This window comes from Solanum verrucosum, unplaced genomic scaffold (assembly GCF_900185275.1).
Source record: "Solanum verrucosum unplaced genomic scaffold, falcon-dt-bn FXZP01000196.1, whole genome shotgun sequence".
In the NCBI taxonomy this organism is placed as follows: Eukaryota; Viridiplantae; Streptophyta; class Magnoliopsida; order Solanales; family Solanaceae; genus Solanum; species Solanum verrucosum.
Window position 1 is genome coordinate 2,220,810 of NW_026020420.1, and position 20,814 is coordinate 2,241,623.

Genomic DNA, 20,814 nt, shown 5'->3' on the forward strand with positions numbered 1-20,814 from the left:
TTTTCAAAAATATTAACTCTCTAAATAAATTGAGGATATAATAGGTTAAAAAATATTATTTTTTCTTGATTTGTCAAAAATGATAAGTAAAAGGGACAAATAAAAAGACAAGATTGGACAAGTAAAAAGGAATCGAGGAAGTAACAGATTTGAAACTATTTCAACATAATACGTCTATTTTGAAACTACATATATTTTTAGCTTCGATCGTTTGTTGTCCTATCATTAGATCACTATTTTTCTTGACCTTTCGACACTAGTTAGGTGTCGACGACTCCAATATGATTTGTGGAGACTTGTGTTTTTTATAAACAGTCATCTAGACTTGGTCATTGCCTCAACTGGGAGTTTAGTGTTCTTATGGATGAAGCATACTAGAAAGAGAATTATACGTAATTCGGAGAGAATCAACTAACTCTTAATTTGAGTGTTTGATTGACACGCGTACATCAATCCAGTGGAGAACGATGGAAGAAGAAATATGAGTTAAAAAATTAGAGTTCTTTCGTAATTGAAGGATATTTCGAGTAAAGAAGCTGATTAATTATTTTACATTTAAATTTCTCGTACATTCTACATTTCTGAAATAAATTCTATCAAATATTTTACATTTTATATGGTTATCTTTATTTCATGTTTTAGAGAACAAAATTTTGAATGGGCATGATTCTTTTGTGAATATAATAAATATATAATTTAAATATAAAATATATCATTTGATAAAACAAAATTATTATTAAAGAAAATAAAATATTTATGCTCATGGTCGCTAATGGTAATGGAGTTGGTTTGCATTAATAGTGGTAATGACAAGTGCTAATGACTAGTAATGAGGGTGGTGATAGTTATAACAAAGGTGATTAATGTTGTAGTTGCCTAAGGTGGATATGGTAGGATATGGTATTTAAAATTTTGGTGTCGTAATTTTGGTATTCATTTTTTAAAGTTATGTCATTATCATATCAATTTAATTCAATATGGTTCGGTATTTTGAAGTTCGATTTTGATATTTTGCGATATGGTAAATCGGTAATCATAGTTTGTTCAACTTCGACTAATATATACTTGTATAATAAAGTACTATGAATTCGACAATTCAAAAAAGGGTCTCAATTGTATCATACTAACACATTGTGTGTGTGTATATATATATATATATTCAAAAGAAAGTACAAATAACTTCTTTTGTTAATCAGTTACATTTAATATATTTCAATCAAAATAAAGTAGTCAGACTTTTAACTTCTAAACATTTAGTTTATACTAATACTATGTTGCATATTTGTTAGTATTTTAATAATATATATGAGAAAAATTCAGAAATAACAAATATAATAGACATAATAAAGTTCTATAGTTATAGTTATGTTTCTATGAAGGTTGCGGTTTGTATATTTCGTTTGCCCATTTGTATATTTTGTTTGCGAACACACAAACAAGATAAGTATATACAAATTTTGTGTTTATACATTTATGATTTTTTTCAAAACTCCGTTTGTATTTTCACTTGCCAATATTCAAGCATAGTAATTTAATATGATTTTTTCATAAATCGTATACAAATAACTATGGTAAGCATATACTAGATTTATAAAATCAAGAAACAAATTATAGATTTATACAATCACGCGAATTACACGAATTCTGGATTTATACAATCAGGAAACCGAATAGCAAAAATTCGTGAAACTATAACCACAGATTAAAAATAATCGAAACTAACTATAGCTATATTACATAATATACTCTAGATGTTTGTTATTTCATGTACATTTTCTTGATTTTTATATATATGTTTATGTGTGTGCACGCGCACGCGCGTTGTTTATGTGACTATATACATCGATATGGTATTTAGTATTTTGATATGTTGTTCTAAAACCCAAATTTCATACTGAATACCAAAATATATATATATATATATATATATATATATATCATAATGAGGTTGCATTAATCGAGGATACACGACAGAAGGAATTGTTCTATTTCCAAATTTTACCTTTTTCTCGAATTCTGCATTTTACCAAAATTACGATATCAAATTTTTTGTTATGATATGATAATTCGATAATAATAATATAGATCGATGTTAATAATTGGTGATGTCAATGATTTATTAGAAATGAACTTATTATTTTTATTGTTTGGTTCTGATTTTTTATGGAAAAAAACATGAACATATTTGTATTTTTGTAGTCTGTAATATGGTCATAAAATTTCCCCTTTTAAAAGGAAGAAATAATATTTTGATCATTGTGTTTTGTTTTGAGAAAAGTAGAAAACGATCAAAATGGTCCTTAGACCTTAATATGCAATAAAATGTGTTCATTTAATTCTTTATCCTAAATCTAATATTCTTAAATAGCTTCAAAGAAATATTTTAATCACATTTAACTCCATTTTCGTTACTTTTTCATTAAAAAAACATTATTTCTCTTTCATTTCTTAAACCACCAATGTTCCATTTTCCCCGAACCCATCACTAGGGATGGCAACGGATGGTGCGCGGCAAAGCTTAACCAGTAAATTTTTTAATTTATTTTATTTTGCTCCGTATAACAATCTTTTTCATCTTTAACCTGTCTCACCCTACCCTGCATAGATCTGCTCCGCATAATTTTTATAATATTTTATTTTCTAGTTAATTTTGATACTAAAAATAAAATTCATACAAATAAATTTATTTTTCATTAAGTTGTCTTAATTTAATAGGATAGTGACTTGAAAATTTATTTTTAGAGGTCAATTGGGAAACATATAAGAAATTTATTGAACCACTTTCATTTGCTATATTGAATATTTTAGTAGATTTCTAGAGATTATCTTAATAAATAATGTTCTATCACTCTTATAACATATAAAAAATTAAGATTAAGTTTGAACTCACATAATAAAATCACATATACCCGCAACTCGCGCCGCCCCGCCCCGCATTAGTTTAAAAAAAAACACTTCAACCCGTCCCGCATGACCTAAAACCCACCCGCCCCGCTCCATTACCATCCCTATCCATCACTAAATGCGGCCCAACCAAATCCATTGTTCTCATTCATGGCTTCACCGGGGAAGTATTGTCGACGTGGTAATTTCAAATCGTCACCTCAATTAAAAATATTTCATTCACTTGACTACAATTTATATTCTCTTCGTTGTTTTGAGAACTTTTCAGGGTATAATATATATTAGAAGAATTTTTGCATATAGTCACTCAAAGTAACTTATTTAGGCGCCATATAGTTTGCTAATTACGATTCGTAGCTACATGTTAGAGGGAGGAGAGAGGCAAGCGAGGGCAGAGAGTGGAGACAAGTGAATTATATTTGTATATCGGTTAGATAATTGTATATATGTAACTAGTATGTATATGTATCAATGATTGTATTTGTATAATTTGTGTTTGTACAAAGAGTGAAAGAGAAAAACAAAAGAGAACTGAACATGAGAGATTTATATTTGTATAATTATAAGTGTATAGGGTGAAGAGATATATATTTGTATTTGTATATCCGGTCTTTCTCTTGCTTTTACAAACATAAATTATGTATTTGTATTTGTATAATTTGTGTTTGTATAAAGTAAGAGAGACTAACAGAAGAGAGTCACGAGAGAGACCATGCAGGGATATGAGAGAGGCGAGGGAGAGATGATTGAAAAGGAGGAGAGAGGCGAGCAAGATTCCAGAGAGAGACGAGAGAGATAGAGGGGGAGAGAGGCAAGAAAGATAAGAAGATAGGAAAGAGGCGAGAGAGAAGAATGTAATTATAGCTAGAAGTAAGTTTCGAATTGTAATTAATGCAAATTGTAGTTATGTTGGCTAATTAACTAGTATATGTTTGCTTAACCGTGTAATTTCCTCTATTTATTAAGCCTAGTATTTGTATTAGTTATATCAAATACGAACAAATAAAAATTTGTGACAAGCTACGCTTAGTTTTGCCAACCAATAATATCTCTATTTTGGCTCTAATATTGTAGATTTATTTAATTGTTCTAAGATTTTCGGGATGTTTTGATATTCTTATCTCTTTTAGCCCGAGTTAGTACATGTAATATATTTGGCTATTGTGGATGTAGCTCAATTTATATTTCACAGTCAATATAGTAAATGATGAATGTGATGCTTGAGAACTTCAGTAAAAAGATGGATCAAAATATATTCTTCATATGTAGATTTCATGCATAAATAAAGTATTTTTTAGTGAATATGTCGATTTGAAGTTATGTCGCGATTTCTAAAGTATGACTATGAATTTGCACTGATCGGGTTTCGTGGTGGATTTAGTGGAAATTACACATTGGTTATTGGAGAATGGAAAGAGAAATAGTGATTTTTGTTAGAGATAGTGGAAAAAATGAAGTTACATTTGATGAAACTCAATAATGGTGTATTTTATTTGTCCCGTGGGTTCCACCATTAAACTTAACACTTTTTTTTGAGTAAATCTAATAGGTTTAGGACAAAGGATTAGAATTAACATTTTTTATTATACATCAAAAGTCATTTCAATAAAAATAGTATACTAACTATCAAAATAAAGCAACACTAATGACTCATATATTAAAGATAATTTTCTCTGTTTTGTTTTGTCATAAGTTAAAAGTTATACCAACTAAATACATTCAAGATTCAATCAACTTTAAATAAAACGACAAAAAAAATATAAGTTGAATATCGTATTTACTAAAAATAAAATAAAAAACCCTTTTTAGTGATGGAATGTCTTTGTCTTTAATTTAAATGAAGAGGTTAACATCTTAGCTTAATGTATAACCAACAATTTGTATTTTAACTATATTTAAGGCTTGATTTTCTTTTGTTCATTCATTTATGTTATTTCATCTTGGGAACAAAAATAATTCCATGGCAATCATAAGACAATCCAAAATTTGCCTTTTCTGTATAATAACACATTATTTTATCTCAAATTAGTTCCTCTTTCATAATTTTTTTGAACAATATGTACTAAATTTGTAATATTTTCTTAATGAAATAAAATATAATAGAGCATCCATCTTTCGACAATTGTATTGTGTGATTCTACTTTTAAAAATTTATATGTTGGGATAATTACGGCTTTAAATACTTTGAAGTTTGAATAACTATTTTATAAAATACGTGTCAAATATATAAATTGTATATGTTTATACTAAATACTAAATGCTAAATATGCATATACTATTCGGTCTGTCATATAACCATTGTAGTGAAAAATGCATATTTAAATTATGAATATGTTTAGATGTAGATGGAAAAAAAACTACAAATATGATGCATTATGATACTAATATGCATATCTATACACAATAATACAATAGGTATATTTCAACAAATTTGATCGAATTGCGTAAATTTTTTTATATATATATTTTCAATATAATCAGGTAGACACTATCAAAGATTCAGCCAAAATAATTATAAGATATTCTTCATTTAATTTAACCAAAGTATTTAATTAATTACTAGTTCTAACATTAAAAATGAAATGAAAAAAAAAACTTAGAGAAAACATGGCCCTCACTAGGTAAGGATTCTGCCAACCAAGATCTCCAAGGATATGAAATTACTCCTTTTTTTAGTTAAAGAAAAAATAGTCAAAATACCTTTTGAGGATTTATTTTGCTTCATATGAAAAAAAAAATCACTTGTTTTTAATGGAAAACATGTAGTCAAGAGTATCTTCATCCTTATCCCAATCCTCACTTGGATATAGTCACATTAAAGTATTATATCATAATTAACACTAACTGTTTTTTAATTTTTTCATATTTGATTGATCTAAAATTTCGATAAGACAACTTACTTAATAAAAATATGTTGGGAAAACAAGTTTTACAAATGATATATTACTTGATCACGTGCTCTTCATTCCTCAACGCAACTCAGTTTCACCCTAACCCTGTAAACAACATCCTAATCAGTCATCACCGTACCCTCCTAACTTGAAATCTACTATTATATTTGTTTAAATTATATATAAATATTTTTAATTTTTTATTTATTTATGTACCGACAAATAAATAAATAAAACACAGACTTATTTTCTCAAAAAATATTTTCTTCACACCTCAAATACACGTAATTAAAAGAAAATAAATTATGATTTAAATATTTAGCGTGTGACATATATTAGTCTCTCAATAGAATTAACAAGGAAAAATCTAACATAAACATAAAAAAACAAGACAATAACACAACAATCATAGATAAGAAAAATGCTCTTCCTCAATATTTGAGTAGATGAAGTATCTAAGAACATATACTAATAATTGTTAATTGCCTAATTTATTAGATTATATCAACACGTATATATCACTTCTATAGATAACAAATACATCATTTCTTAAAAATTCGAATAGCTCAAGTATTTAAGAACATATACTAGTAATTACTAATTGCCTAATATCTTAGATTATATCAACACGTATATATTACTTCTCTTCATATCGTTCTAATTCTGTTAGATAATCAAATATCTAATAATGATAAAATATTATTCAAACATTAGTACGCGGTTTCAGTTATTACTCTCCGTAAAAACCTCTCAACCAAAATTCCCCCTCTCTAGCTTAGCAACAATAGTGAAATTCCAAAACTCACCCCTTTTCTTTTCCTCTCTAAATCATCTCACATTTTCATCTGTTAAAAGAACTAGAGAGAAAAGAAAAGGAAAAAATAATCAGAAAACAGTTAACAAATTTACAAATTGGGGAAACAAAAACAAAAAAATACACAAAAAAGGGTTTTCAATTCCCTTCTTTTCTCTCTCCCACGTTTAATTTTTTTTCCTTTTTCCCTCTATCCCTCTTTTTCTCTCTCTATCTCTCTATATTTTTTTCATTCATTTTCCCTCGCTTTCCTCGATATCTTCAATTCTCCGGGAAGCTGGAACGATAATTTCCATTTTTTCCGGGAGAATTTCACCTCCGTTTCTCAGCTACAGCTATACCGTATGATTTTCAGGTACCTTAATTTCATGATAATTTTTTTTAATTTTTTTTTCCGATCAATTTACATGTGTAAATGTATATTTGTTCGTATTTATGTGCATCGATTTGCATTTGGTGGATTTCTTGTGGTTTTCATACAAGGAATATTGATCATGTTGTATTGAGTTGTATTGTTAGTTTAAATGCAATGTTTGTTTTGATTGATACTGGTTAAATTCATCATTACGTAATGACGAGAATTTTCATTTTGCGTAAGGATTGATTTGATGTGATCATTGTATATTGTAGGTTTTATCGTTCAGATTGTTGATGTGTGATATTATGTAAGGATGGAAAAAGATATGATCTATTCACACATTATACTACTTAAAATAATACAGTACGGTAAGATACATTAATTTATGAAACAATACGTAACAGCCATCCAAACAGAGTAGTCATACAACCATTTGTTTTGGGTACAAAGCTCTGCTTAATTTATGTGATGTAGAATTATTTTTGTATTGAATAAAATGTGGAAATAGATATGGGCATCAACATTGGCAGGATAAAACTAATCTTTGCCTTGGTATTGCACATAGTAATCCATGTATTAATTATGGTTGATGTCCAGCTATTTCTTTTTCTTTTTTACGGAGTGCAGCAATGTGAACCTAACTCTAGGGTATTGTGCCTAGGATTGTAATTGAAAAAAATGTGGGTGTTTTTGCAGGAATGTGTATTCTGTGTTGCAACTGAGGGAAGGAGGAATTCATCCTATGTGAAGTCGAGGGGTATACATATATACATTAACATTTTATCGAAGATGGAGGGATTGAGAGCTTGTTGTACAGGATTAATCGTCTTTTAATTTGTGATATTTCTGTTATTTTTTTACTGCTTTTCTTTTATGATTCTATTTGAGGAATCAATTTCTGAATTGAGGCTGGACGATTGATTAGATGTGCAATAAATATGGATTCTCAAAATTCTCCCCCGACGACCAGCCAGGTCAACTGTTGTTACTGCGGGTGCAGCAGTTGTTCTGCAATGAACAGGTCCTATTCAGGGACTTGGCTCCGATCTGTGAAGCGGAAATTTGATGAATATAATGAGAATAAGTTTATAATCCCAGGCTTTGTCTTACCTCTAAATGCTCGTATTGAAATTGAAAATGAATGTACAGCACTTAGGGAAATGGTAAGTAAGCAACAACACACAATTCAGGATTTAGGTGCCGAGTTGGAGGAAGAACGAAATGCGTCTTCCTCGGCGGCGAATGAGGCCATGTCCATGATTTTGAGGTTGCAAGGAGAAAAGGCAGAGGTTCAGATGGAATTTAAACAATTCAAGAGGTACACTGAGGAGAAAACGGCGCATGATCAGCAGGAGATTATGGCGTTGGAGGATATATTATACAAGAGGGAGCAAACAATTCAATCATTGACTTGTGAGGTGCAAATGTATAAGCATAGAATGATGAGTTATGGGCTAACAGAATCTGAGGCTGAGGGTGATTGTGAGACAGAAAAGGGCCGTTTTAGTCGGAACAATAGTATCTCCGAGACTATCAATGGGCAATTCGAAGTTCCTCCCTTCGATTACCCTCCATTGAAATGCACTATTAATGAGAATCAAGTATACACAGAATTTGATAATGACACTGTTGATGTTGAGAAATATGCATTTGAAGAGACCCCACGTTCATGTGACCAATTACGCGATTTGGAGCATAGGATCAATCAATTGGAGAGGACACCAAGAAGCACAGATGGGGATCTTTTCAAGAACAACATACTTGAAAAAGTGATAGTTGGTCATTCCCCAAGGAGGAATAGACATCTTAGAAAATTTTCAACTGATAGTGTAGGATCTCCCTTCATTACAAATAAAGAAATTAACTCAGATTTCATCTCAGATTCTCCAAAATTTGGTGGAAGTATTAGAAAAGCAGAATATTCACAATCAGAAGAGCGTTCAAACTTGAGGAAGGTGGATAATTCATCAGAAATTGGAGATGACATGAGTGACCGAGTTTACACAATTGATTCTGTACATCAGGGGGGTGGATATAATGGTGTGTCAGAACTCAAGGCTTCAGCTGGAATGGTTGACGACTATAACCCGAGGGATTCATTAAATAACACAGATTTTGGAGATCCAGAGGTCACAAAGTTGTACTTTAGGCTCCAGGCACTTGAGGCTGACCGGGAATCAATGAGACAGGCTATGATTGCTATGCGGACTGATAAAGCACAGGTGATATTGCTCAAGGAGATTGCTCAGCAGTTTTGCAAAGAGATGTCTCCAGCCGTGAGAAAACCTGCGAAGAAGACATCTGTAATTGGGAGCTTTTCATGCATGTCTGTATTCAAGGTATGGTTTTAATCTGTGTTAACTTTATGGTTTGCAGTAGCTTGATTTTCTCAGTTATGATGATACTTATGGTCTTTGTCCAACGTGAAAGCACAAATTTTGGGTTATTGGCTCATTGCATGGACATTTAGAAGCAATTTTGTGACAGTAAACATATACTCCCTCCATTTCAATTTTTTTTTAATCTTAGTTTGACTTGACATTAAGTTAAAGAAATAAAGAAGACTTTTGAATCTTGTGTTAAACTAAAAATGTGTGTAATGTACCAAAATGCCCATACTGTATGTGTTTCTGCATGTGACGTTTAAGATTTCTTTGGGTAATCTATTAATGCCAAAGTTATGTAATTATACAATGTATTAGAAAGGTTGATACATAGAATACTCTTTTGTCATTGTGCTACTTAATTTATGTGCTTGAGTTCTTGTTGCAATTATCTCAAAACAAAAAGGTTTGAGTTCTTTCGAGTGATTTATTTCATGCAAGATGGTGATTTATTTGCTGCACTCTGAATATAGTGCTGTGAGAATCTGTCTTCCCATTTCTTAGCTTTCTTCTTGGTGAGACTTTGGGGAAATCTTTGTAGTAAGCTGCTTTGTGTAATAAGATAAACCATTTAGAATTTAGGATGATGAATAAAACATTTTCTGCTGAGCATGGAGCGAGAGAAACCTTTGGTCACCTAAAAAGGAAAAACTGAGAATGAAATGGGTTGTGTCTCTTTCTGAAACCTCTACTGGACCTTGAGTTAGCTTTTGTGGTCATTGTCTTTTTCTTATTGGATCTACTATGAGTGAGGTTTGGTGTGGCTCAGAGCTGGTGTTTGGAGAAAATTATGTTTAAGATGTTTCAATAAGTTTAATCCAAGTACACTTAATCTTCAATCAAGTCACCAGATAATATCATAAGAATTAGTGTCTTGGGCTTATGTCTAATCAAGAAGTCCCTTCTCAAATGGGAAGAGCTGTTCCTAACCCATGTAATTCGAAAGTTTTAGCAGAATCACAATTCAAATGACAATTAGACAGATTATTTTGCCAGGTCATTATGACATTACTTGGATCTTGATGCATTTTCACAGGCATCTTCCTGTATAGCCATGTTTGTCCTTATGGACATGGATAGTTGACACAAAGCTCTCTACTTTAGTTACTTTGGGTGGGCCACTTGGACTCTAAACAAATGGGCTAGATCTAATTGTTTATTTCCTGTGAGGAGAAGGGGTTCTAGGGTCAAAATATCACAAGTACGATTTGATTTTTCTTCTATTACATTGATGACGCTAAAAGTGAACAAGGTAGACCTAAAATCATGTTGTTAAGTTGTCCCAAATGACCTACAATCTCTAGAATCAATGTGGACCTAGCTTAGAATCATATATGGGGTAATAAATAGCAAATCAATTGTTTTATTCTTACATCAAAATTTCTCACTCTCATCTTATTCTGTCAATCCACTTTTCTTATTTTGCCCTCCTGTTTCTGTGTTGTCTTCTGATTTATACGTAAGCTGATTTATCTTATTTTCTTTTTTATTCAGTGGGTCACATGCTTTGTTTTATGGAGAAGAAAAGCACGCAGATGCAAGTGAGTTGATCATTGCAATCCGGTTTCTTTTCAATAAATTGTTTCTATACTGCTTCAACTTCCTACGATTCTCGTACCTTAGCAAAGAAAGCAACAACCTATTTCCCTTTCTGTCTGCTTGAGTTTAGTTGTTTGTTTGAGCAATTTTTAACGTTCAATTAAATCTTGATACTTGTTAGGTACCCATTTGGATCGTCGACCAACAATCCAGGCTTGCTAATGCTTTTAGACAAGGGACCTCACGTGGGGCAGTGGAGATGTCTGATGAGCACGCAGGTGTAAAACCAGCTCCTAGTAGTCCACACCGATCACTGAAGACTGTATCATAAACGTCAGTACGAAATGGATTGTAGTCAGATTGATTGCTTTTTCATTTTACTTTCTTTCTCCCCCTTGTATTCCTTGCTGCTGCAAATTGTGGGTTCACTCTGCACTGTGTTCTTCCGCTTGATTCATGGAATTGTAACCTTTGGCTGAACCAGTGTCATCGAAAATATAGATGTTCCACTGCCAGTTTGGAACTTGTGAATAATTGTGATCAATATGGCTTGTTTGGTTTCTGCTCAAGGTTTTCTTTTTCTTTTTTTTCCTGTATATTACAAGTTGTGAATGAATTTTTTCTCTTGTTACTTTTTCTCTTTTTGTCAATCAGATGTTAGTGCTTATTGCACTTTTGTATTCGTTGTCTAACAACTTCTTTCTTATTCGTCTACGACGACGTGTTAATGAATTGCTCCTGCTAGAGCTATTCACTCCAACTTTGGCGTTAATAAGCACGTAAACATTCAAATATGATGAACAATCACTCAAACTTAGTCTTAGCCATCACTTTAACTTGTATCTATTGTGTCACACCTCCAAAATTTATGTGTTATGATAGCATTGGGACTCGGGAGTTCGTATTGGGATTTGTTGCACTTGAGTCGAGAGTTTTGAAAAAAACAACCTCTTTATATCTTCACGAGACAGTGGTAAAATCTGCTTACATTCTACTTTCCTCACACCTCACTTGTGAGATTTTACTGATTATAGTGTTATTGTTAGTATTGAGAGTTCATGAGATATTGGTGACGCGTTGGAGGATTTAATTGTCAATCGAAATCAAATTAAGATGTCTAGAAGTGTAATCTCAATGTTGAAGTAATTAATTGCGAATTGAAGTTAAGTTTGAGGGTCTTTTTTATTTCGTATGCCTATAAATAAACATAAGAAAAGGGCAAAACACACACACTATAAATAGATCAGGTTTGGCAGCATCGAAGCGTTGTACGTTCTAAACCAGGGGTAAAGCCCCCTTTGTTTTTGCAGAACTGCAAATACTACTCTCAGTGAAAAACCTCAAGGCCTTGGCGGCTCAAACTATACTTCTCAACTTCAACAATGCTGGGTTCCAAGAGCTTGTTATTCAAGCAGCAAAAACGAAAGAGAAAAAATGGTAAGATTAAGAAATCAAAGAGAATTTCTGTTTCTGCAAAAGAAGAAACGGTAGCGGAACCATACCAAATAGCACCAGAAGAAGAAGAAGAAGAAGAAGAAGAAGACGAAGGTTTCAGCTTGAAATCTTCAGCACAATCAGATTCCTATGGAGTTCAGCCACTTGGGAATCTTTATTTCAACCCATCATCTCATAATTCAAGAAATACTGGTCTAGGTAATCTTCAGACTTTAACTGATGAGCTTGTTCTTGATATTTTAGGTCTTTTGGAAGGTACCCATTTGGGTATTTTGTCAACTGTTAGCAAAGGTTTCTATATTTTCTGTAATCATGAACCCCTTTGGAGGAATCTTGTATTGGAGACTTGTAAAGGTGGGTTCTTGTTTAAGGGGTGTTGGAGGTCTACTTTTGTTAGTGCATATAGGCCTTCATTTCCAGTTTTGAGTTTTGGTTTGAAAGTTAGAGACTTTTATTCTGATTACTTGTTTCAGAGTTGGTTATGTGCTAATCTTGAAATGAAACCTGAATGGCTAGAGAGGGATAATATAGTGAGGAGGAAAGGAATTTCTCTTGATGAGTTTGTGATGGATTTTGAGGAACCGAATAAGCCGGTTTTGTTAGAAGGGTGTTTGGAGAATTGGCCTGGATTGGAGAAATGGAATAGGGATTATCTTGTTGAGAAATGTGGGGATGTGAAATTTTCAGTCGGGCCAGTGGAAATGAAGCTTGAAGACTACTTTAAGTACTCTGATCAAGTGAGGGAAGAAAGGCCCTTGTATTTGTTTGACCCAAAGTTTGCGGAGAAAATCCCTCAATTAGGAAAGGATTATGATGTCCCGATGTACTTCAATGAGGATTTGTTTAGTGTTTTGGGTAATGAGAGGCCAGATTATAGATGGATTATAATTGGACCTGCAGGGTCTGGCTCGTCATTCCACATTGATCCAAATTCTACCTCCGCTTGGAATGCAATAATCAAAGGATCCAAGAAATGGATATTATTTCCCCCTGATGTGGTGCCACCAGGGGTTCATCCAAGTCCTGATGGTGCAGAAGTAGCAAGTCCTGTTTCAATCATAGAATGGTTCATGAACTTTTACAACGCAACCAAGAATTGGAAAAAGAGACCTATTGAATGTGTCTGCAAGGCGGGTGAAGTTATCTTTGTACCTAATGGATGGTGGCATTTGGTCATCAATTTAGAGGATTCAATTGCCATTACCCAGAACTTTGTTAGCAGGTATCTACTTTTGTCTCCTATATTTCTGTCACTTGGATAAAATTTGATATTGTTTTCATGCTTGCTGACAAATTATATGTACTAGTTTCCTTAATAGCATGTAATGGTTCTGTTTTATAAGGAGGTGGACACCATAGGTAAATGCAAAAGTTCACTATTGGTTTAGTAGCTGTAATTCAATATCACATATACTCTCGGTTAAGCTCATTAACTAGAAAAAGGAGCTCATCAACGCACGAAAGTTTGTGCGTTTAGGTCTTTTATCACTGTAATCCTTTCCTCTCATATGATAGTTTTAGATAGACCACCTTAAAGCTTGACATGTTTTTACTGATAAAAAACCTAAACAAACTTTAGTTAGTTAATGAACTATGGTGACTCATTTTTGTAGTATGGGATTGAATGTTTGTACTTTGTTGTGGGCTTCTTTTTAAGAAAAGATACATCTTTAGTGTTCTATTCTTTCTCCCCTTTCTTCTAATCCTTACATATCCTAGTCAGGATTAATTTAGTCAAACCACGATAACCTTATTACTTGAAGATTTGTTCTCGATATGCATAATCATGCTTAACTGAATTTTGCTACTTCATAGTGAGAGAGTTCTGATGTTGACGCCTATCTGGGAGAGAAAGTTGTATCATCGTTTTGCAGCCTTAGTTATGCTGTTTTTCTTGTGCTATGGATAAGACGATATCTTACCTAGACATGTAACGTGATCTCTTTTGTAGCTATACTTTCATTTGCATCTTCTTGATGCCTTTTTTTTTATTGCAACTGCTTCATCTAAAAAAGAAAACTTTCCTAGACAATACTCTGAGCCCTGCACTTGTGTCTGTTTAGGATCACCACCGATATTTTCTGAGACAACTCTCTTCATCCCCTTGTGTGTCTGTTTAGGATCGCCTTCCCGGTGTGTCCATTTAGGATCTCCAGTGAGTTTGGAGAGGATAACTGTTTCAGAATTCCCTCGGTTCAATATCTATTTTTTGTTGTATTTTTCAACTGTCATTTCGCCTGCAGGAGGAATTTAGTGAATGTTTTGGAGTTTCTAAAAAAGCCAAATGCTTGCACTCTTGTGTCTGGAACAAACGACAGAGTCAATTTGCACGACAAATTTAAGAATGCCATTGAAGCACATCTTCCTGGTACTATTGATGAGTTGACTCTGAAAGCCGAGGAGAAAAAGGCGCAGCAGAACAAACCTTCCTTCTGGGATTCAGTCACTGATTCAAATGCAGGCGCTTTCAGATTTTCTTTTTGATGAAAGGCCAGTGATGAAACCTTCACCAGTTAGTCCCGAGGCGCTGGACTTTTACCAATCTTCTGAACAAACAGATGAAGCTGCAAGAATGAAACTAAAATTTTGTTTTCTTGACAAGAGGGATTATTAAGGTAGTTATTGACATTTTATTCATTGATCTTGTATGCAGGGGAGACTCAATATACCATTTGTTTTCATTAAGATTAAGACGTTGATTAAGATATTGTCCCTACGTCTGAGTAAAGAATGATAAGACTCTTTGTTTTTTAACATTTCAATGTGCATAGTTTTTTATATGAAAAAGGTCAAAAATATCCCTATACTTCTGATAACTTTTTCTGTTTATTCTACTGTTAGCCTAATATAAACATGTATTTTAACTATAAATATAGTTCTAGCATTAACATACATAAGGCGAAGCAAAAATTTGAAGTTTACGGTTTTAAACTCGTCATCACGACAAAGTCATTAACTTTGAGGCAAAATTTGTATTTGTATTAAAAAATTATTTAATATCAATATAGAAAAATAATTATGATCTAGAACTCATAAACTTATGTAGCTCATTTTAGTTGTTAGATTCGCAATACAAGATTCATGTTATATTTAATGGCTTTCTTAATACAAATAAAAGGTCTATCGAAGAAATTCATATGATTCCACTTGGCTCGTCCCACAATACCTAATAAAAGGCCTACGGAAGAAATTTAGATGATCCCATTTGGCTCGGCATATGATATCTAATATTGTAGCTCCGCCCTCGTTCACATACAAAGTATTTACGTAAGCGATAATAAAACATGCATGCATGAAAGAAAACTTCTGACGGATTGATCAAAATATCATTTCGATTTCTCTAACCGATCCATCCATATTTTTCTATTTCCTCAACAATTTCTCCCAATTTTTTTTTAATTCTAACATATTTTGTTCGATTCTTGAATTTAGGCCGAAATTTCAGATTTTGATATGTTTTTTTTTGGTTTAATCGAGTGATTGGTGGAGTATTTAGCAATTTGGGGTTAAAAATTTAGGGTTCTATTGAATTTATAGTATAATGGTATTGGAAATCGAAAAAGGTTGAGATTTTGATTGTTGAGTTTGAGTTGAGCTAATGGGGAATAATTGTGTTGGACCTAAATTGGCTAACAATGGGTTCTTACAATCTGTTACTGCAGCTGTGTGGAAACCTAATCAGTCGGAGAATTTACCACTCCCAAATGAAGGGGAACCTAATTCAGAGAATTCGGTTGATTCATCGAAAGGCGCGGTGGATAGATCTGGTATTCAAGGTAATCCACCTCCACATCTTATGATAAATGCTGATACTCAAATGGGTGTTAAAGAGAATAATGATGTAGTGATTGCTAATGATGTTACTGTTACTGATAAGCCCCCTGTGGAAGGGGTGAAACAGAACAAGCCTACTCATGTTAGGAGAACGTCGAGTATTGGGGTTCAGATTGAATCTGTTTTAGGACGAAAAACGGGTAATTTGAAGGAGATTTATAGTTTAGGGAGGAAGTTAGGACAAGGGCAGTTTGGGACGACGTTTTTATGTTTAGGGAAGTCATGTGGGAAGCAGTATGCGTGTAAGTCCATTGCGAAAAGGAGGTTGACAACTGAGGAGGATGTAGAGGATGTGAGAAGGGAGATTCAGATAATGCATCATTTGGCAGGACAACCAAGTGTGGTACAGATTGTGGGGGCGTACGAGGATGCTGTTGCAGTTCATGTTGTAATGGAGCTTTGTGCAGGTGGGGAGCTTTTCGATAGGATTTTACAAAGAGGGCATTATTCAGAGAAGAAGGCAGCTGAACTTGCAAGAGTAATAGTAGGTGTTGTAGAAGCATGTCATTCCTTGGGTGTTATGCATAGGGACCTGAAACCCGAAAACTTTCTATTTGCTGATCAGGAAGAGGAATCAACTCTGAAGGCGATTGACTTCGGATTATCAGTGTTCTTCAAGCCAGGTATTCTCTTGAAAACACAATTTCCATAATACTGGAATTAGCACCAACCTCTAGTCTGTCATTTATCTGGACCTCACTGGTGATTCATAACAATAGGCTATAATTATTATTTCCAATTCATCTTTTTCCATGGATGCTTTACTTCTATTTCTTTCACCTTATCAAGAATACAAATCTGGTACACCCAGGTGAAATCTTCAATGATGTTGTTGGAAGCCCTTACTATGTGGCCCCAGAAGTGTTGCGGAAGCATTATGGTCTAGAATGTGATATTTGGAGTGCTGGAGTCATTATTTATATACTGCTTAGCGGCGTTCCCCCATTTTGGGATGGTAAAGTTCTTTTTTACTTTCTTCCATTGTGATTTGATCCTATAGACCTTGAAGCAAAGATGAAGACTACTTTGCCTATGACTTTTGATGTTTTTGAATCAGAGACGGAGCAAGGAATATTTGAACAAGTTTTAACAGGGGAACTTGACTTTGCATCAGAACCCTGGCCTGCTATATCAGAAAGTGCAAAAGATTTAGTCAGAAAAATGCTGGTGAGAGATCCCAAAAAGCGGTTGACAGCTCATGAAGTTCTTTGTAAGATGCAGTATTCACCAGTCTGATCTTTTATGCTCTTCTCAATGTTGTGTATGTTTTCAGTATTTGATGATACTGCTTGTCCTTTCTCCTTGTCCGATGAATCACTTAATTCTTAAATAGATTTTCAACTGTCTTCATATGCATCTAAAGTCGTTATTATTATAGAACTTACTTAAAGTTCTTTTGGTCCTTTTGTTAAAAAAATATCCTTATTCCTGTTGTTGTAAAAGTCCTGTTTTACTATTATCACCCATGTCATTTGAAGTAAGATGGAACAACACTTACTTTTAATGACAGTAACTGGAGATGCCCAAAAGGTTTAGATCTTGGAATTGGTTGCAGTCAGTGGCATTACTTGCTTTTCCTGATGCTATATTAACGAACCAGACGTATTTAAGTTCTTTCATTTTCGCCTATACATCATTTCATGTGCATGCTACATGTAAGAAAGGATATGTAAACATCAATTTTTTTCTTCGGACTCTTGAAAGCAGATAATTTAAAGGTTTTTTTTTCCGAAAAAATTAAACCAGTGGTATCTCAAACCAAGGTCTTGTGCAGCTTAGTGTTTATAAATTTGGAGTTCAGCCAAATTGTTGACTGGTTGAGATTTGAGACATATGTAATTAGAGGACTTATATTCCTAAGAAAATATCTTCTTAACTTTTTTGGGTACATATGTTAAAAAGGGTATACAAAGTGAATGATTTCTGGCTTCTATTTGAGCTTCTTTTAGAGATAGATTAACAGAGAGAATGTGTATGGGAGAGCTAATGGAAGAAGCAGTTGTAAATTGGTTAAACCTGAAGTTCTTGACTTTATATTTGGTATGAAGGGCACTATCATGTCTGTCTGTATATTTGCTTAAGAAAGTACAGTAAAATATTTTTTACTTGAATGACAAGTATGTTTATTGTCTATTTCAGGTCATCCATGGGTTCGTGTTGGTGGGGTTGCTCCAGATAAGCCTCTTGATTGTGCTGTTCTAAGTCGCCTCAATCAGTTTTCTGCAATGAATAAATTAAAGAAGATAGCAATCAGAGTAAGTTATTCTAACTTTTCAGATCTATGGTCACTGAGTTTACCCAAGTCATGGCATTCATTGAATTTCTGCATAAGAAAACGTATGAGAATCCTTTCAACAAAGAAAAAACCATGGCTATCATCTAATAGTTTTTCCATTTTATTTCGTAAGTGGAAGATATGTGGTTATTTCCTATTTATACACAGCTGTTCCAGACTTATATACATTTCTCCCTAATTTTAAATCAGGAACAGGAGAAGGATATCAAACATATTGCAGTATCAAGTAATACTGGTTTTTAATTGTTATGCCTGAGCAGTTCCTATTTGCATTTTAGGTAATTGCTGAAAGTCTGTCTGGAGAGGAAATTGCAGGACTGAAGGAAATGTTCAAAATGATAGACGCAGATAATAGTGGACACATTACGCTAGAAGAACTGAAAACGGGTTTGGAAAGAGTGGGTGCCAATCTGAACGATTCAGAAATAGTTAGTTTAATGCAAGCGGTAAGTATCTGTATGTTATGTTCAAGAGCATTTTTACGCACATTATATACAGCTTTAAATAGCATTTAGAACAATGATCGGCTTTATATGTCACACCAGTCTTCTCTTATTGGACGCGTAGATTATTAAATTGTATCACCTGTATCCTTTAGAAGTATTATTGACTAAAGGTATATAGGTGAAGTCGAAATCATTTACTTCTAAATTCAACTCAACACCCAAAAGAGTGGAATAGTTGGGTTGTATACACTGGGATGCTGGTGATGGTTTGTCCAAAAGGGTCAAGGGAGGAGTAGGACTGCTTCTTCTTTGATTCAAAGTTGATATATTTTGGATTTGACCTAGATCAGTTAAACGTAGATTTGAAAGGGAATTGGGACTACAGCTACAGACATCTCTTGACTTACATTCCTTTGTGAATTGTCAAAATAATAATTATCAACTCTGAGTCTATAGCACGTACTACAACAACAATTACAACAACATAACTGTGTAGTCCCACAAGTGAGGTCTGAGAGGTAGTGTATACACAACCTTACACCTACCTTGTGAAGGAATCTATAGCACTTACTCTTTTGTAATAAGATCTCATAAATGGACGGCTTTTAAGCAAGAATGTAATTATAGGACATAAGTAATTTGAACCTAAAAAATAGTAATCTTGCATAGCTAAGATTTGCATTGACAACGTACTGGAGAGCACATGATCATTTTCCTCAATGTAATTAAACTGTTGAATACTTCTGCGACTGCTTGATTTTGTTTCCATTCATATATTCTTAACAATAAATTTGTCCAAAATGATCCTTACAAGAAAGAACCGTTCTGTGTGGAAAATTCAGGCAGATGTTGATAATAGTGGTACCATTGATTATGGCGAGTTTATAGCTGCTATGCTCCATCTAAACAAAATTCAGAAGGAAGATCACATGTATGCCGCTTTTTCATATTTTGATGAAGATGGTAGTGGATATATCACGCAGGATGAGCTCCAAAAGGCTTGTGATAAGTTTGGTTTAAGCAATATTCCCATCGAAGAGCTTATGCGCGAAGTTGATCAAGATAATGTAAACCCTATTATTCTCATCTTCAGAGTTCTATTTCTCATTTCTTGCAGATGTATAATGTGCATGGTTAAACACAGGAACATGATAAGATCATAACGTTCATGGATTAGGTAAGAAGAAAGCTCATATCAATTTGTTCTTACTTATTTTTCTTTTTCAGGATGGACGCATCGATTACAGTGAATTTGTAGCGATGATGCAAGACACTGGCTTTGGTGACAAAGGAAGCAAAAGTGTGTTGTAAAAATTGGAATTCAATAGGCCTTAAAGCTTGGCAAACTTGATGCTAGTGATAAAACATATACTACTTGTGTATTATCATCCACCTTAGTACATGAAACAGAAACTTGGATTGCATTTACTTTGCAGGATCAACAACCATAGCTGCACGGAGTACGATAGAACTCCTCGGTACGGTCACTCGGGAAGTCCATCCCGAGGGAGACTTTGATACAATTCTTGCGAGAGCAGGAGAAGCGTCTACGGATAAAGCACCGTATCCACGTAACTGCTTTCCATCTACGCTCCGCCATCCATTACAAGTTTAGGAACCTAGGAATTATCGCACTCGCACTTAAAGGAGGAGGACTCTTCTCTTGCTCTGCCAAAAATGCTTACTCATGGTCAATGGTGCAGTTGATGATATGATTCTGGACTAGTTTCTAGGCATACACCAACCATACATACCACTTTCTCGTTTAGGAATTTCTCAAGTATGCTGTAAAGATTAGTCAGGCATTGTTATTACATCTAAACAAGTATTTGAACAAAAAATCAGATTGTGTTATGCTGTAAAAATTAGTCAGGCATCAGAGAGGAAAGGCAA

General features: G+C 33.6%; 4 protein-coding genes across 4 annotated transcripts in view; 3 read left to right on the plus strand and 1 right to left on the minus strand.

The window, feature by feature from the left end:
• Window positions 1–20,814, minus strand: part of LOC125807103 (tropinone reductase 1) — a 177,143-nt gene that overhangs the window by 99,886 nt on the left and 56,443 nt on the right. The gene's annotated exons all lie outside the window — the stretch shown is intronic.
• LOC125807070 (myosin-binding protein 7-like) lies at window positions 6,580–11,453 on the plus strand. The gene is made up of 4 exons (XM_049486828.1): window positions 6,580–6,964; window positions 7,664–9,306; window positions 10,846–10,892; window positions 11,072–11,453. The coding sequence occupies exons 2-4, from the start codon at window positions 7,906–7,908 to the stop codon at window positions 11,172–11,174; spliced, it is 1,551 nt and encodes a 516-aa protein (XP_049342785.1). The 5' UTR covers window positions 6,580–6,964; window positions 7,664–7,905; the 3' UTR covers window positions 11,175–11,453.
• Window positions 12,159–15,034, plus strand: LOC125807072 (F-box protein At5g06550). Its single transcript, XM_049486831.1, has 2 exons — window positions 12,159–13,567; window positions 14,589–15,034. The coding sequence occupies exons 1-2, from the start codon at window positions 12,273–12,275 to the stop codon at window positions 14,827–14,829; spliced, it is 1,536 nt and encodes a 511-aa protein (XP_049342788.1). The 5' UTR covers window positions 12,159–12,272; the 3' UTR covers window positions 14,830–15,034.
• LOC125807066 (calcium-dependent protein kinase 20-like) lies at window positions 15,851–20,368 on the plus strand. The gene is made up of 7 exons (XM_049486825.1): window positions 15,851–16,802; window positions 16,991–17,134; window positions 17,237–17,389; window positions 18,319–18,434; window positions 18,754–18,921; window positions 19,764–19,988; window positions 20,149–20,368. The coding sequence occupies exons 1-7, from the start codon at window positions 15,944–15,946 to the stop codon at window positions 20,230–20,232; spliced, it is 1,749 nt and encodes a 582-aa protein (XP_049342782.1). The 5' UTR covers window positions 15,851–15,943; the 3' UTR covers window positions 20,233–20,368.

What these genes read in the sequence shown, in the direction of transcription:
- LOC125807072 (XM_049486831.1), top strand. Translation starts at nt 12,273, where the DNA reads ATGCTGGGTTCCAAGAGCTTGTTATTCAAGCAGCAAAAACGAAAGAGA. An exon ending in ACCCAGAACTTTGTTAGCAG is followed by an intron (nt 13,568 to 14,588) that starts GTATCTACTTTT and finishes TTTCGCCTGCAG; the next exon opens with GAGGAATTTAGTGAATGTTT.
- LOC125807066 (XM_049486825.1), top strand. Translation starts at nt 15,944, where the DNA reads ATGGGGAATAATTGTGTTGGACCTAAATTGGCTAACAATGGGTTCTTA. An exon ending in ATCAGTGTTCTTCAAGCCAG is followed by an intron (nt 16,803 to 16,990) that starts GTATTCTCTTGA and finishes TGGTACACCCAG; the next exon opens with GTGAAATCTTCAATGATGTT. An exon ending in GACAGCTCATGAAGTTCTTT is followed by an intron (nt 17,390 to 18,318) that starts GTAAGATGCAGT and finishes TGTCTATTTCAG; the next exon opens with GTCATCCATGGGTTCGTGTT.
- LOC125807070 (XM_049486828.1), top strand. Translation starts at nt 7,906, where the DNA reads ATGGATTCTCAAAATTCTCCCCCGACGACCAGCCAGGTCAACTGTTGT. An exon ending in CATGCATGTCTGTATTCAAG is followed by an intron (nt 9,307 to 10,845) that starts GTATGGTTTTAA and finishes TTTTTTATTCAG; the next exon opens with TGGGTCACATGCTTTGTTTT. An exon ending in AGAAAAGCACGCAGATGCAA is followed by an intron (nt 10,893 to 11,071) that starts GTGAGTTGATCA and finishes GATACTTGTTAG; the next exon opens with GTACCCATTTGGATCGTCGA.